This window comes from Parasteatoda tepidariorum, chromosome 3 (genome assembly GCF_982258835.1).
Source record: "Parasteatoda tepidariorum strain Cologne lab strain chromosome 3, Ptep-v5.0, whole genome shotgun sequence".
NCBI lineage: Eukaryota > Metazoa > Arthropoda > Arachnida > Araneae > Theridiidae > Parasteatoda > Parasteatoda tepidariorum.
The window spans coordinates 87,022,924-87,040,933 of NC_141757.1; the positions used below are offsets into that span (position 1 = coordinate 87,022,924).

Below are 18,010 nucleotides of genomic sequence, written 5' to 3' on the forward strand. Positions count from 1 at the left end.
ATATTTTTTTAGTAAAATATTAATATGATTTTCTAATTAATTTAATTTAAAATATAAAAATCCCTTCATACTAGGATACCTAAACAAAAACAAACTATTTTTGGATAGAGATGTGAACTGACGGCAAGGACATGAAGCCACTGATCATCCTGCATCAAGGATAATTTTCCTGATCAATTTCATACAGTTGAAAAAGAAGTAAAGAATATAGTTGTAATCAGTTATTAATTTTAATGTGCAATAAGGTATAGAGCGGCTTTCAGAAGAACTCCTCCAGACATCCGTCTCGCGTCGTGGCGGTTACTATGGTAACGAGGAAAAGTAACTTTGAATAAGGGTGTGGGGTGAATAGTTTTGTCTTAATCTTGACATAGGTCAGAGTGAGGAAACCAATCGACACCTTCTTTCCTCCATTTCACCCCCATTAGAGATGTGCTCTCTCTTGTTACCATAGCAACAGACAGCCCCAGACTTTTAGTCTGGAGGAGTTCTCCTCAAAGTCACACTATACAGTATTTATTGTACATTATCCTGTTTATTTTATAATGGCAGTCATTATCCTCAACCATGACGTATAGCATTTGAAAGATGCTATACCCATGATACGTCTATACCTTGCTTTTCCAATCCCCTTAAAAGCACAATATAACAAAATCACTGACGTAGTACTGTTAATATAATTTAAATCATATTACAATTAATTACAACAGAATATCACAGACAAATTTAGATTCAAGTTACCATCTTGGTGGTGGTACTAGCCAAACAGTAAGTTTGATTTGGTCAATGAAGACTGTTTGTTAAGAAACTTTTATACTGTTATGCATACAGAATAAATTTTTTTTTCAGTAGCATAACATTTATACATTAAATTTTTAATAGGTATTTCCATTGAAAATTTATTATTTATTAAAAATAAATTGAATTAGAGTGCTGTACTGAATGTGATAGAATTCGGTTTATGATAGAATAAAGCATATGGAACTAGTTCTTTAAATTTTGTTTGACCACAAAACAAGAAGACAATCCTTAAGCTGATACCCTCCATTTTAGGCTTGACAAGTTTGCTTTACAGGACAGAAAACTGATTTTTTACCATTTTATTCAGTAAGAAAACTGTTTTTATTATTTATTAAAAATAAATTGAATTAGAGAGCTGTACTGAATGTGATAGAATTCAGTTTATGATAGATTAAAGCATATGGAACTAGTTCTTTAAATTTTGTTTGACCACAAGACAAGAAGACAATCCTTAAGCTGATACCCTCCATTTTAGGATTGACAAGTTTGCTTTACTGGACAGAAAACTGATTTTTTACCATTTATATTCAGTAAGAACTGGCAACCATTAATTTTACCCTATACTGTCAAGCCTACACTCAATTTTCGGTACAACCATTGATTTCTACTACATATCTGGAATGATGAAGCTTCAACCCTGTTTCAGCAGAAAACAAAGGTGTGAAGATGCATAGGATAACTAGAATTCTAACAGGAAGATTAGGGTAATTGCTCTCACAAACAACTGTCCACCTCATAATAACAAATCAGGAAAAATTACAAACATTTATTCTTATTATTATTAAATTAAAGTTAAGCATAATTTTGTTTAACAGTGTAAACATTTGGAAACATGTGCAGCAAAAAGGTTAATTCACTAAGTTGGTAGAATAAACAAATATAACAGTCACAATAAAATGTTGATTAAAAAGTACAAGGGTGCAATATTAAGTAACGGAAGATAAATAAAATATTTTTTTTTTAATAAAACATTCCTCTAACTATAAATAACAAATGTAGAAACTTCTTAAAGTTGCAATCAATAGCAACTATCACCAGCAGTATAAATACATTAAAAATAAAGACACGACAAAATTATGCTAAAAATTATTTCACTGAAAAAACAGGGATAGTTATTTTTTGAAATAAATTCAAATAAGTTTAAAATAATTTTTAAGATTTGTGATCTAGGATAAATTGCTTTACACAGATGAGGTCAAATGCAATTTTTTTTAATACAAATTTATAAAGTGAAAGCTTTTTTCCCAAATAACTAAATAAACAACACATACTTCATTTTAAAAAAATAAAAGATCAAAACTAATTCCCCTTTCAATTTTTATAATTTTTATAATTTTCCCCTTTAAATATTTGGCTTAATTTATAAAAGTAAAATGGATAATTATGTACTGATTATAATGTCCAGTAAAATCAATATTAATGTACTGATTACAAAGTAATATTAATATACATTAATAATGCAGCAGAAATAATTTTATTCTTTCATGTCTAAAAAAATATTGGCAATTTGTTTCCAAATATTTGTTTTTCCTTTTTTTTTTAGTATTTAACACTTATTTAATAAACATATGCAGGGCCCGTCCTAAGGACCTCAAATTATTAGCCAGTAAATTAGCCAAATATCAAAAATGTTAGCCAAATTTTAAAAGTATTAGCTTCAAAAGGCAAATATTAACAAATTTTAATAATTAATTCTTTTTCCCACAGGAAACTTTAAGTCAAAATACAAATTTACTATAAATTGAGCTATTTTAGAAATGCAAATTCAAATAGTAATTTTACAGTTGGGGAAGAGGATTAAAAATGTAGATGCTTCATCATCTTAGAGGAAAAGAAATAAAAATAGGTTGGCGTTAATTTTTGATAACTTCTTAGACTAGAGCAGCAATATAACGATAAACCTGAAGCAATTATTCATGTTTTTATATACTTTGACTATCTTTTAAATAAATATATTTCATTTTAAATAAAACGTTTCATTCTTTTCAAGTCGTTTATTTTTTTATAAAAAGAATTTCTTTTGTCTCCCTTATCTTTTACTCATCCACTTGTCTTTTACTCATGCTATTGTAATCATTAAAAAATCAAAGTTAGATTTTCTTATTTTAGCAACCATTTTAGTTTTTAAGTTATACAATAAATTTATTTTCATAAACAATATGTAATTGTCATGAGAAAACTTAATTTTTGCAAACATAGTTGGATGATAATATGCATCTAGTTACTATTTAATCTGCTTTATTGACACAAACTGTCGGAAAGAGTTTCGTCACGCTATATCACGTGACTCGGCAACGAATGTGTTAATCTTTATTTTAAGTTTCTCTCCCTTTGTTTACATCTACATAAATCTTTCTTGTTACTTACATTATCTGAACTTAATATAATTCTAATTAGTTATGCGACATATCTGAAGGAAATTACTGTCTTTGAACAAAATTAAAAAAATATTTGTTCAAAAATATTCCTATTGACGTAATTTCCAAGATCTAGGAGAATGTATATTTTCCTTTTTCATAGAAAAAAATTCGTTTACCAAAACACTATTTCTTTCTCCGAATTTAAGATTTTATTGCAATTAGTAAGGTGGTGAATTCGAGTTGGATTATCATATGTATATTTCTAAGGTAGATTTTTTAATAAGGGAGATGAAAATGATTTGGCCTTATATTATGATTCATAAAAATACACAATATTTCAGCAAAGAAATAAGAATGACATTATGTTAGAATTTTTTCCTTATGTATATTATCATTGTGTGTATGTTATTTGGGGAAAAGAAAAAATTTTTGCAAATAACACAAATGATTCTTCTAGTAAACATGAAAGTTTGCACAATAAAAATTTTTCAAATAGAAGGATTTCAAAATCCCACATTATTATTACTGAACTATTGATAGATTTACTACTTAAATGTAAAATAAATTTATAAACTCGATGTTACAATAAAAAGAAATAAATACCAAAAACTATACTATGTAAAAATAGCATAAAAGGTTTAAAATAAATTGCAACTTTTTTAAAACTATATAATGATCCGATATTAAAAATTGTTTGGAAAAAACATTAACTTTATGGCATTTGTATTTTGAATATGAATCTCAAAATGAAATATAAATGAATTCATGAAAAATAATAATAAAATCTACAGTACTAAAACTAAACTGACATCAAAAAGTTGAGTTCAAACTATGTAAGCTCGTAATTTTTGATCAGTATTATGATACTATTTTTAAAATCAGTTAATGAAAGTATATCATATAAAATTATCCTCTAAGTTAAAACTTACACTAGTATTCACGTAAATAGTATTCACGTCAACATAAATAACAATGCAATTTCACACAATTTAAAAATTTAGAAAACTTCCCTTCAAAATGCACAGAAGCAAGTAATTTTTGCATCTAATAATAAAAATTAAAACAATTAATACACTAATTAAATAAATAACATTTTTACAAGTAAATGTGACAGAAAATTCAATAGAAAAATAAAAGAATATTGCAGTGCAACTTTTATAAATGAAAATAGCATAATGTAACAGAAAATAAAGCAATATTTTTTCAGTTGAAGAAACTCTTTAGCTTGAACTACAAACATTTGTACTACTTTTCACCAAAATGAGGCATTATTATACAATATATTACAAATAAATATTTACAAAGTACTTTAAAACTTTGTCGCTTAAAAACAAATTATATACATTTTTAAAAACACTTCATAAAAATCTCACAACATATAACAAATAAATAAATAAACATATACAATGTGACACAATAACAATACAACCAATGTTACACAGTCTTACATATTAACAGAGGTGTGTGCGATAGACCTTGCTTCGTCAGATGCTGCTGAATCTGCTGAGGTTAAGGCTTGCAAAGTTTCCAAGGCAGCACCTTGATTTTGAGGCACTTGAATAGATCCATCTGAATTTTGTACTAGAATTAAATTGCCAGGCAAAAAGCCTTGTAAAATCTGTTCATTTGATGCCTTATCTGCATTATCTACAGATGACCAAACACCAATTATGCGTCCATCAGGAAGCATTAATTGTCTAAGTACAGCCTGCTCTGGGGACTTCACATTGTCAGAAGAAACAATATCAGTTGAAGTAACCTATGATAAAAATTAAATCAAACTCAAAATGATAATACCCTTAAATAATTTGAATAAGTAGCTTAAAAACAAAATTAAAAAAATCGAAGTCAAACCTGAGGAAGCACTAAAGCTTAACCTGTGACCTTTGGGACACAAATAGCACTTTTGTTTTGTTAAACAGCTATTTACAGAAAAGCTCCAACATAAATACCTGCAGGGGGCACGTTGAAGAAGTACTGTATCACATTTATGTTTCGTTTATTTTATTGTACTACTCTTTTCTAATTTAATTCTATATATATTAATCAGTCTATGATAAAAATTTTAATTTCATTTAAAAATTATTATGATAGCAAAACTCAGCAGATATCAAAACTTTAAATTTTATCAGTTTAAATTAGACATGGTTTTAATAAAATACTTGTAAATAAAAAATATATGCTTTTTGAAATGTTATTTATAACTAAAGTTAAACTCAAGTAGCCATTATGTATCAATTTAAAACACTTTTAGCAAAATATGTATAAAATATAGGTCATAAAAATTTTTATATTTTGAGCCATGGCTTATGTGGTGTGTTTTAAAACTGGAAGCTATACTAATAATTTTGTTTTTCCCTTTTTTCAAATAATATTCCTTTAGAAAAAATTCATTTTTTAAACAAAGCAAATTTTAAACGTGATTTTTATTATTAAGTGGCTTTTAAAAATCTACAACGTAAATTTAATTTCACTATTACAAATTTAGCCCAATGCCTAAGTGGTAGTGCTTCACTCTCAAGTGCCTCAGGTCAAGGATTCTATCCACAGACCTCCATGGTTGATTCGGCCTTTCATCTCTTCAGTGGGTCAATAAAATGAGTACCAAGCCAAATATGCTTGGAGACTAAACACTGGGTGTTCCGTGTTCTACTGAACACCCAGCTGAAACATCTGCTCTTGCACCCTACAGCCTGAGGTCAAGAAAACTGGAATCAGCACAGAAGTCTTGGTCCTCCATGGGCTGTCATGCCACTGAGTTTAATTTATTACAAATTTATAGGACCTGTGACAACCTTGTAAAATCAACTGTTGATTTTAAAAATCTTTCAAGAAAAAAAAGACCAGTTTTTAAAAAAAGTACCAAGTGATTTAGGCAAATACACGACATGTAAATCATGAACTAACTTATTTAGATTCATTAGTTTTTTCTTTAAAAAAATCATAAGAGAAATTTGAAAAATGGAATCATACGCCATGTTCATTATACCAGTGACCATTTCCTTACACATGCATTTTGAGCCACGTCCATTTTCCTAAACAGGCATTTTAAGCTTCATCCGTTTTCTTAAAGAAGCACATATTGAGCTCTGTCAATTTTCTTAAACATGCTTTTTAAGCTACGTTCATTATCCTAAACATGCATTTTAAGCTGGGTCTATTTTCTCAAACATGCATTTTGAGATGTGCCCAGAATAAAAAACTAGCCAAAAAAAAATACAATTATCAATTTATTCGTGAAAATTAAATATTAATAATAAAAGCATGTTTAACTTTTCCCCTCTGTCCACATTCCTTTGAAAGCTGAATTCTATCACAAGGAATGAAACATCTTAAGTAAAACCAGTCTTAAATAAAATGAAAAAAAAATATACCTGAAACTGTCTTTCCACTGGATGGGAACTAGCAGGAATTATACCAGCAGATACACATGTTTGAATATCACTTTCACTAATGGAAGTATTAGGATTTTCCAAGGAATGGGCAATATCTGCAACAACTAGGCAATTAGCTAAGTTTTCTTGGACATCTGACTGAACTGAAACTTTATGAGAATCTGCAGGCAAGCAGCTATTGTTTATATGAAAAGAATTTACAAACGAAGAATTAGGCTCAGCATTTGAAGATGATTGATGAGTATCTATTAAATTTGCTTGAGACAACTCTGGACAAGAATTAAAAATACCAGCGGCTGATTCTAAGCCTATAGCACGAAAGGCTTTATTTTCTATAGCAGAACTACTGCTCACTAAATCCTCCTGATGTTGGACTGCCACACTATCTTTTACTTGTGTTTGACTGGTCAAACCACCAAGAATACTATTAGATGATAAAGCAAGCCCATTAAGAGCCATTGCATTAGCTGCAGTTGAAAATGTCTGATTTTGCAGTGCTGCATTCAATAATCGAATTTTTCTAACCTGCATGTTTTGTAGCTGAATCCCTTTTTGTAAATCAGATGAATTTACTGCACTTAAACATCCAGATGATAAAGAGCTAGGAGTTACAATGGTAGAACTATTGAGATCAAATAAGTTTTTGTGATTTAAATCATTTTGTATTGCTCCTTTAGCAACACAAACATTTAAGAGATTAGTTTGTTGATGATGAAAATCAGCAGTTTCTGAAAATGATTCTTCAGACATAGGTAAATCCAGACAATTGCTTTCTTGGGCATCACTCAATATCTGTTCGGGTAAGCCAGCATTCACATCAACAACACTGGGATCCAATCGCTTTCGTTTGGGGAAACTATGCAATGGGTGATTCGGTACTTCGGATTCCGCACTTGACAAGGGCACAGTATTTGAAAGACGAAAATCAATTGATTTTAAGTTTGTTACTACCATTTCTGTACTATTAACAGTGTATGATCCTTTTTCAAGAGTTAGAACTTCAGCAAGACGTTGACTAGTTATCTAAAAATACAAATACATTTATTAAAACAAAGTTTGTAATACAGTGCAGAGCGCTAAAAAAATCTCAAAATTTTTACATGCACCATCAGGCATGATAATCTACAAAAAACATGCCTGAATGAAACTTTTACATGCCAAAATATCTTTTGTGATTGCTTATACATGTAAATATATAAATGTACCCATTAAATTCTGATGGGGAAAAACTATGCCAACAGCAATATACCTACAACAACATTATATCTGCATAATATTTTTAATCATCAGCATAAATCAAAAGTATTCATAAAAGAAAGTATTATTAATGATCAAGTATTGATAGAGTAAACACTATTAACAAAGAAATACTATTATTAATGACAATTTTCTTTTTTTTTCTCCTTTTTGGTACTGCTTTTCTGTTCCATCAGATCTTTTAACAATTTTTATAATAATAATATACTTTCATTATTATAAAAAATATTATTATATATGAGGAACTTAATTTTTACATTTGTTATATGTTTTTAATTATTTACATGCACAGTCAGGCACAAGAGGATAAAAAAAGCATGCTCGATCACAGTTTTTACATGGCGCTGGCATGACGTGCAATATAGTTTTTGAGCCCAAATACATTGCTTGCAATTAGAATAGCATTTGAACTAATTATGAAAAATTCACATTATAAGAAATTACAATCAAAGCAGGTAAGGAAAGACTGAGAGCAAGATAAAAATGTAAATTATTATTAAATAACTGATATTTCTTTTATTTAGAAGCAACAGAAAGATAATATAATTCTCCTTCATTAGAACAATGCATCTTCTCTCACAAAGAGCTTTGAAGAAGGTTCTAAATGACTTTTTTTTTAATTAAGATTTCTAGGGAAAGGATCTTACATTAACTATATGTCATTAATTTATTCTTCAAAGTCTTTAAATTTTACAGATTTCAGTGGTAAATTAATTATTGAATTTTTTTAATTTGATTAAATGCAGTACACGGTATCAATACAATACTTGTTCAATAATACTTTAATCACACTTGCTTTCATTGTAATGTTTCTGATGCATAACATTTTGGTGGTTCCAGTACTATTCACTCACTTGAGAGGTTATGCCTATTCCTCTAATTTTTATCTCCATGCTTTATTAATTCTGAAGGGCCCTGGTAGCCCAGTGATTAGAAAATCGAACTCCAATTCGGGGAGCGGAGTTTCCGATCTGAAGGAGTCACTAAAACTTACCAAGTACATGCAATATACGTGCTCATAAAATCTGAGGAAACAAAAGCTGAGTTGTACGATGTGTACAGGGATCTGGAGAAAAAAAATTTCCCATTCAGGTCTATGTCTGAATTGAGGAAGTGGCCTCTCAAATGAGTGGTGCTGCCATCTATCTCCGGGGTTCCTAAGACACACTTCACCCAGCAGTTGTTAAACGGTTTCCTAACTTGATTCACAAAAGGTCAATAATTTAAAGAAGCGCTTGGCGGACTTGGCTTCTGCAAATGTCTTTAGAAATAACAACTAATTTTGAATAACAATGCTTCATAACATTTAGCAACTGAATCCTTGTGTTGCAATAAAATAAAAGCAGTTTTCTTAATATTGAATGTCAGATGGATATTAAAAAAATTTATGAAAATAAAAACATTATCATACATTGATAATTGTTTTTCCACGATCTGCTTCAGATGCTCGAGACAAACAAGAACAAGACACTCTTTGCATAGGAGTAAGGAATTTCTCAAATTCTTTTAGCATTTCAAATAGAGTTTCACCCTCTGTTTCTCTATGGCATTTAGTAGTAAAAAACTTCCAAGTTGAAACCTCTTCAGCAAATTTAGGCAATAGAACATCAACTAATTCAGAAGTAGAGTAGCCTTTCAAAATCTGAAGATGGAGAAAAAATATTGATGCTGATTAACATTTTTCTAATACATGATCAATTTTAAAACTTCACAAATAATAAAATGCCTTTATAAACCTTAAGATTTATTTACTTATAATCAAACAGTTTAATTTCCAATTATCTTTATAAAAAGAAAGATATAATTTTTTTTTTAATTATAAGGATCATTACAATTTTTGTTTTCTAAAAATCATGAAATACTTTCTGAGAATACGTGGAACACAAGAAAAATTGCTTTCAAGAAGGATTCATTTTTAAATTATAAAGAATAATTTAAAATTCCAGAAACTAATTTTCTTTGTCTGTGAAATAAATAAAGTTCACATAAGGAATTTTCAAATTTCCTAGTTCTGCCTGTCTCTTCCATCATTCCTTAGTTGATCTAGGAGGCCCATTTTCTATTATTTATTTAAATTTTGGATTTTAAAATAACTTAAATTTGATAAACACATTTATAAAACTTTATAGATTTCATTTAGGTTTATTCAATGCATTTAATTTAATTTCATATGTTTTATAAGACTATTTAAGCAATAGTGTTTACAAGCAAATTAAATTTTAAATTAATACTATTAAAACTAATATAAGAAATATTATGAAAATTTGTAAATTATACATTTCATTGAAAGAATAATTGAAAAAGTGGACCAGTAATGTTGTCTATGAAACAGTACATATTGATGCTTAGTGGTTCAAATGACCAATATCTTTTTTTCTTTTTAAAAAAAAATAAAAATAATTAACTGACGAAGACTTATCAACAAAGTAGATACAAATAATTATATTGTATTACTTAATATGATATGCTTAAAAAAATAAATAATGAAAATAAATTAGTAGAAATAGGTTACTCATACTTCTTTTAATTTAGATTTTCTTCTATCGATAGGGGGAGTTATCTCATTTACTGGTGCTTGAGGCTTCTGTTGTTCCGAAGGGAAACTATCTTGTGTCAGAGCTTCTTGTAGTATCGAAGGCCCTTGTTTTGTGCTGCTTGGAGTTGGAATTACTGGAATACTTTGATTATTTGTGTTGCTGCCGGAATTACTTAAAATAGATGAAGCCATTGAGCTGTTTGAATTTTCATCTAAAAGACATTATTATGTGAGAATTGAACATATTACATGATAGTTTGAAAAAATATTCATTGAAATATACATGATAGTTATGAATATTTTTCACCAACTATCATAACTCATTCTCAGTTTAAGGAAAACTTTCTAAAGTATACAGACCTTAATCTATTCCCTTAAAAAACTAAAAACCTGCTTTGATTTTATCATAAATTAATAACAAAAAAAATTTAAACTTTAAAAAAATTCAGTAGGATTTTTTAAAAATTATAAAATTTCTTCAGTAACACTTGCTTCTTTATAATACAGGTTAAACCTTTTTTTGAATCACAAGATGCCTTTTCACAGTTAGTGTGCAGTGTTGACCACTTGCTACCATCATGCCATTGATACTAAAAGTATGGAGCTGTAACTCCATGAACTCCTGGCACATAATAGGCTGTTGTGAGAATGCTTTACTTTTAAATGCCTTACTAAGTTATTATTTTGGTTGTACAGTTTATCTATTTGAAATTATTACAGTTTACACATCGATCTGATAGTGAAGCAGCCTTTTAATTTATTAAACTTTCCTTAATGACCTTATAATTGCTTCATATGCAAAAAACTTGAATGAAAAATACAAAGTAATCAATAGCAAAAGATAGCATTTTTGTTAAAGCCAACCTCTTATAGTATTTCGCTAGCACTGATAAGATTACATGTACAGTCATACCACTGATAAGAGTTGTTGAGAAAACACTGAATATTTTAAAATCTCAGCAAGTTTTTGAATACTATCGTTCCTTACATATTGCATTATATTCTAATCTAAGATATAGCTTTTTTAAAAACATAAATCTTATTTATCATTCTTATCTTATTCTTATTTTAAAGTTAGGTAACTTTAAAATTAGAATAAATAATCTTCAAGAATCTATAACAGGGTAGGTAGTCAAATCTCTCAATAAAAAATTAACACCTTTAAAATACTTTTTAAGCATTCAAAAAATATTTTTAAACACTATATACACTAAAAAAATGCAAAATAATTTTCAAAGGCTTTAAATGATCATGATAAAATAACTAGTTTCTGACAAAGAACTCTTTTCTTAATTATATTAGCCACCATAAAAAGATATAGAGATTTTTCAGTTCAATTGCAGAGTGTATGAAATGAAGTCTGAAATTGAGAATATCTTGCAAAATGCAGCAGAGTTGCACATAAGAGTGCAAGAATCTCACCGAATCCAGCTCAGTAGACAAACATTCGGACTCTCAAGTATTTCATCAATGTAACGAGATTGGCGCCTTCATACATTACGAACTGATGGTATGCCAAAATGGATTGTAGTTGAATGAATTGTGAAAATGTTAAATAGAACAATGTGAAAACCAGGCTTTTGTATAAGACACAGCGAAAATCAACATGGTAAAGAAAAAAATCTCGTTTTCGAAAAGGGAAAATTACGCATTTTTTAAAAACACCTCATGAAAAAAGCACTTTTTAAAAACGCTACGCACCATATATAACGTAATAATAAGAATAATGCATCTGATGTACCACTTGAATAGCATATTTTCTTCTTTTAGGATAAAATAATGATCACAGAAACCAAATTTTAGAGATACTTTTTCATAATCACTAAGATATTTTTTCACAGCACTAGAAATAATCTTCTAAAGCATTTTGAGTTTGGTACCATATAGCCATATTTGTTCTCGCAGCATGAAACTTTGCAATCAATTCATATTACCTTTTAACAACAAATAATGTTTTTTAAAGTTAAAAACTAATGTTCAGATTATTTTTATGGTATCACATTTTAACAACCATTTTCATTGGAGTGACAAGAGTCATTATTATCAAGTGATGGTTAGATTTGATTACATTTATATAAAGATTAACTATCCGAATTTATTAAGAATGCTGCTAAGATTGCTTTTAACTACAAACAAATAATTCATTTTGTCAATACAGGAATTACAGTAAAATTTATTTGAAAGGTAAAAAATAAAGTAGAATTAAAATCTGTAAACAAAATTTTAAAAAAAAATCTACAATAGTCAGCAATCTTCTTGATTCAGTACTTGATTTTCCAAGAATCAAAATTTTCGAGCTAAATCTGCACAAAAACCTTAAGTATCATAACATAATAGAAAAAAAGGATTAACAGTATTCAGATAAATAGATAAAATGTATAAAATACACATAAAACATGCAATCGGATAAAACTTTTTATATCCTGCTAAAGTTATTGATTCTAATATCAAATTTTACAAAAAAACCAAAAATTTCTAAAATCCTTAAAATTTTTAAAAGTACAAAATCCTTGATAAGTACACAAATTGTAACCTAAGTTAAAATTAATGTATAACCTGCAATAGCAAAAATATATGCTCACAAAATCTGTACTAAATTCTGCCAGAGATATCAAAATATTCGTAACTACTAATAGTATAAAATATAGCAAACAAGAGATAAGTCATGGAGTAAAACTATAAAAAAGGAAAAGGGTTCATTTCTATGTGAAGCAAACTGAACTTTTGAAATCATTTTTAAGATGTTCATTTTACATGTTTATGCATATCATGATAAAGACAAGACCAAAATTTTATTAAATTGACACAAAATTGTAAAAAAAATTTGTCATTTAACCCTTTATATCACCATGTTGCATATCTGCAACATACACAAAAAGCCTGTGTCTTGCCCCAATAAATTTTGAAGGACGATTTCGGCGATTGTCGGCCAAAACCAGTGCGCCAAGAAGAAATTGGGCTAACAAAAGAGTCAGATGCAAATACCCAAAATGCAAAGGATTTACACAAACTATTTGTGAGAAATGTGGTGTAGGACTTTGTTACAACAAAAGTAACAACTGATTTAAAAATTTTGATATGAATTAAAATTTTTGAATCTTTCAATCTTAGTGCCATTTTTCACAATGTTGCAGGAATGCAACAAGCACTTTGTCATTTTGCATAATGTTGAAGAAATGCTTAGAATGATGCATTCTAATGTATGAGTAATTTTTATTAAAATCAGAGTTGTTGAGATATAAAGGGTTAAAAATATGAAAATAAAATTTTTGAAAGGCAAACAATAATCTTATTGAACTTACACCATTAACAATTTAATTAAATATTGTTTTTTAATAATGCATGTTCTCTTTCCAAATCATTTAAAAAAATATTTAAAATACTTCTTTTAAAAATATATTACCTTGAGTACTAGCATCTTCACCTTCAGGTAAGCTACCATGACCAGGATTTAAACGATAATGACGAGACAAGCCACCACGGCCAATATAGGCTTTATCACATACCACACAAGAATATTTACGTGGCTTAGCTGTCGTAACACCTAGGGAAAATAAATTATACGCAAATGTTACAAATTAGTAGGACTTTTTTATTTACATTTATTAAAAAAAAATTACTTCTATTAATTTCTTTAGATTGAAAAGTTAAAGACAATCTAATAAAAAAAAAATTTTTTTAAATAAATGTTTTATTTTTCTAATGAATTTATTTTGTTCTTATTTGTAATGAGGTCTGTGCAAATTGAGCGCTTTAAAAACTGATGACTCAAATATGCAATTCATAATTTGCAAAATTTCTTATTTAAGAAAAAAAAAATCATTGTGTTCAGAAGCTCCCATCAGATGCAGATGCTAAAAAAATATCAATAGGAGCACAGAAAATTTTCCCAATATTCTCTTTTTCCTGAAAATAATTGCTTTTATAGCCTTTTTAGGCAAAAAAAAAAGTTGCCAGAGTCGCCTCATGCCGAAAATAGTTGCAAATAGTCGCATTTTGGTCGCCTGTGACAACCCTGACTTATAAATAATACTATATTTAAATTTTACAAATTAATTAAATTACAATAATTAAATTCATATTAAATAATTAAACTTACATAAAACTAATAAGAAATCTTTATAAAAGTATGTCCCATGAAAAGTTTTTATGAATAAATTGATATTAAACATTCATTAAACTTTCAACTCCAATTAAATTGCAGTAGTTCTTTTTGCTCTATTTGTTTAATATATCAGTAAATGTAAATTTCGCTGACTAGTAAAAGTAAATTTAAACAGTGTTTTCACTACAGCACGAGAATGCCAGAATCTCGCATAATTTTTTCTTTTCTCGCAATAAAAAATTATTAACGCGAGAAGTTCACGCACTCTACTAATCAATTTCAAAATGCACGAATTTTGGAAAAAATTTCGTCTTTTGCCATTTTTAATAAAATCCGTTTCACTTTTCTTCCTTGATCTTTCATTATTTTGAACATCGATCCTTCTGTATTTATCAGTATTGTTCAGAACCGGTGCGAACATCAGAACCCCCCCCCCCCGAACCACGGAATTCCTTTCAGAACACATTTCGCTGCAACCACGTGTTCACCATAGGTAAGGCTTCTTCGTGTAAGACGTTTGCATTTTTCGTGCATGAATGTAAGATGGACAAATACCTTGTTAAGGCGACATCTTCTACAAATGAAAATGAAACAAATGTCGGTAGAAACGGTCAAAACGAAGCAAATACGGATATTTTTCAGCCAAATAAATATAATAGCAGATGAAAAAGTAGATATAGAACATTTTCCATATGATGATGCAGCAAAAATATTCAATTAGAAGACGTGAAAAATGTATTATAATTAAAGAAATAATTTTTTTACAAGTCTATTTGTGTTTTTTTAATTTTTAGAAATCTCACTTAACTTTTTGAAATCTCACCCTGTTTTTGAGAAAGGATGAGAAATTCTCTCCCATTTTTTTTCTGCAATGAATACACTGTTTGTCTTTCATTTTTTTGAACATTGGTCCTTGTTATCTAGCCTCCCTATTTATCAGTATTGTTCAGAACCAGTGGGAACAGCAGAACACCCCCCCCCCTTCCGAAACCCTTTCAGAACACATTTCTCTGCAACCACGTGTTCACCAAAGGTAAGGTTTCTCCATGTAAGAAGTTTACATTTTTTATGCATGAATGTAAGATGGATAAATACCTTGTTAAGGCGACATCTTCTACTCCATAACGGACAAATGAAAATTAAACAAATGTCGGTAGAAACGGTCAAAACGAAACAAATACGGATATTTTTCAGCCAAATAAATATAATAGCCGATGAAAAAGTAGATATAGAACATTTTCCATATGATGATGCAGCAAAAATATTATATTAGAAGATGTGAAAAATTTATCATAAATAAAGATAAAAATTTTTTTCCAAGTCTATTCGTATTTTTTTAATTTTTAGAAATCTCACTTAACTTTTTGAAATCTCACCCTGTTTTTGAGAAAGGGTGAGAAATTCTCTCCCATCTTTTATTCTGCACTGAATACACTGTTTAAATCAAACCTACTTTCTGTGACATTAAAGTTGATCTGGTATTGTTATAATTGAAGACAAATTTTAGATTATAATGTGTATGCAAATCGCCAATTTACAAAGAAAATTTTACTGCTGAACAGAAGTTTTTACAATGTTATTTTTAACTAACTACATACAGATAATTGAAAAGTTGCAAAAATACAAAATATTCACCTGGGGGCAAGCTACTTGCTTTAGCTTCTTTCTGTTTGACTTCATCATCACTCACGTGATAATCAGAATAGCCTCCATCACTGTCATCATAAACTTCTTCATTTAAATCTAGAGGATGAATCCTTTTATAGTCTTTTGCTAAATGATTGGGTGGTTTCGATATACGGCCCGATCTAGTCCGGGGACGATGCTTTTTTCTCTCTTCTCGCTCTTCTTTAGAAAAACTGCTATTCCTTTCGTCATCTTGGGAAGATCTGTCTTTAGCCTTAGGACGTCCTCGACCTTTGCCTACTGCAGGAAGGCAATTATTAGCCTTAGAAGTCTCGGGCTTAGATAATTTTTGTTGTAATTCTGATGGTTGAACGACTCTACAAACAATACGAGTTCTAGTATTTGGCTCGAATAATATTGAGGATTTGCCGCCATTTGCTAGCTTTTTAGCTTGTTGTTGCTGAAGAACATGAGTTATTTGCTGCAGCTGTGCTTGACTTAACATTTGTGTAGATAAATATGATGTTCCGTTATGAATTATTTGTATAGGGTTTCCTACGGAACCTAAAGGTGCATTAGTTGGCTTTGCTAGTACCTTTGTGACATGAATTGCATTATTAGATGACGTATTAGCTGTAGATTGAATATCTGGTTTTAAAACAAATTGTAAACTTTGATCAGTTGGGTTCTGTACAATACTTGAATCACTTGGAAATACAGAATCAGCAGAATCATTGCTGCACAGAGATCCTAAGGAAGAATTACTTATTTTTATTGGTAATTCATTCCTAAGCGATCCTAAGGAAGAATTACTTAAATTCTCAGACAATGGCAATCTCAGGGAAATTACACTATCCGAGGATGAGGATGGAGCATTTGAAGAAAAGGATTCAACTTTCTTCTTTAAAATAGATGGCAAAGGTGTTACTTTCTCTGATTCTATAACTAAATTATTAGAGGACATAGGATCCAATGGAGTTACTGTATTGCTGGTGGTAATAATCTGCTTCGCTAAAATATTCTCCACAATTTTTAATTTATCGACAGACAAATTAAGTTTGGTTGTTTCATTTGTAAAACTAGTTTCTAACCCATGGGAAACATTTAAATCAACATCGCTTGAAAACTGAATATTGGGTAAATTCAATTCCTTATTTGAATCATTACAGTCTGGATTTATATCTTGACTATCTGTTGAGGTGATAGATGAATCAGCATTTGAATTAGTGTGAATGTATGAATGATCAGTCAAATGTTGACTGTTTTCTTGCACAGAACTGGGATCGCTAGGTCGATTTAATAAAGTTTGTTCAAATCCCCCAGCTTCATCAAAAGCTCTTTGTAAAATATCAGATGTTGATACTACTTCATCGTTTTTTTGTTGAAGATCTGAGGATAACTGGGAATTCGAAATATTATTAATTACTGTGAGATCCCCGTTTACCATGAGGGCTTGTTGTGGTTCATTGTCCGCCATGATATAGTTTGTTCTATGATCTAGTTCTCCTTTAATCAAATACTTAAAATTCTTATTTAAACATGGCTTTAATTTACGACTTCAAATTTTGAGAGTATTCTATTCAGTAAGATGTTATAGTAATACTTCTCGTTTTATTTATCTTTTGCAAACTGTAAACATTAGTTTCGCATTTCCTTTTGAGCTACGAATGCCAAACAGATTTCTGTAATTTTTAAGGATGAAAATTTATTATTTCAAAAAATAATAATACAACATTTAATGCATGTGCTATGTATTTTTTTATGCTATTTGAAGATTAAGATGAAGTATTTTACCACTTGTAATTATTAACTATTTTTTTATTTTCTGGCAATGAACTTTTAATGCAAGTTGTAAACAAAAACAAACCAAGGAATTTGGAGTCCAGATTGTTTGCCAGTTTAAATCGAGTTAAATAAATAAAATAATATA

General features: G+C 29.2%; 1 protein-coding gene across 1 annotated transcript; it reads right to left on the bottom strand.

Annotated features, from left to right (window-relative positions):
* Nucleotides 1–2,849: 2,849 nt before the first annotated feature.
* Nucleotides 2,850–17,976, bottom strand: LOC107453009 (uncharacterized). Its single transcript, XM_016069665.5, has 6 exons — nt 16,090–17,976; nt 13,753–13,893; nt 10,332–10,561; nt 9,225–9,455; nt 6,536–7,579; nt 2,850–4,920 (listed from the first exon to the last, which is right to left on the bottom strand). Exons 1-6 carry the CDS (start codon nt 17,555–17,557, stop codon nt 4,606–4,608), a joined length of 3,429 nt encoding a protein of 1,142 aa, XP_015925151.2. The 5' UTR covers nt 17,558–17,976; the 3' UTR covers nt 2,850–4,605.
* Nucleotides 17,977–18,010: the final 34 nt, after the last annotated feature.

What these genes read in the sequence shown, in the direction of transcription:
- LOC107453009 (XM_016069665.5), bottom strand. Translation starts at nt 17,557, where the DNA reads ATGGCGGACAATGAACCACAACAAGCCCTCATGGTAAACGGGGATCTC. An exon ending in GAAAATCTAAATTAAAAGAA is followed by an intron (nt 9,456 to 10,331) that starts GTATGAGTAACC and finishes CTCCATCTTCAG; the next exon opens with ATTTTGAAAGGCTACTCTAC. An exon ending in CAGTGGAAAGACAGTTTCAG is followed by an intron (nt 4,921 to 6,535) that starts GTATATTTTTTT and finishes TTTTTATCATAG; the next exon opens with GTTACTTCAACTGATATTGT.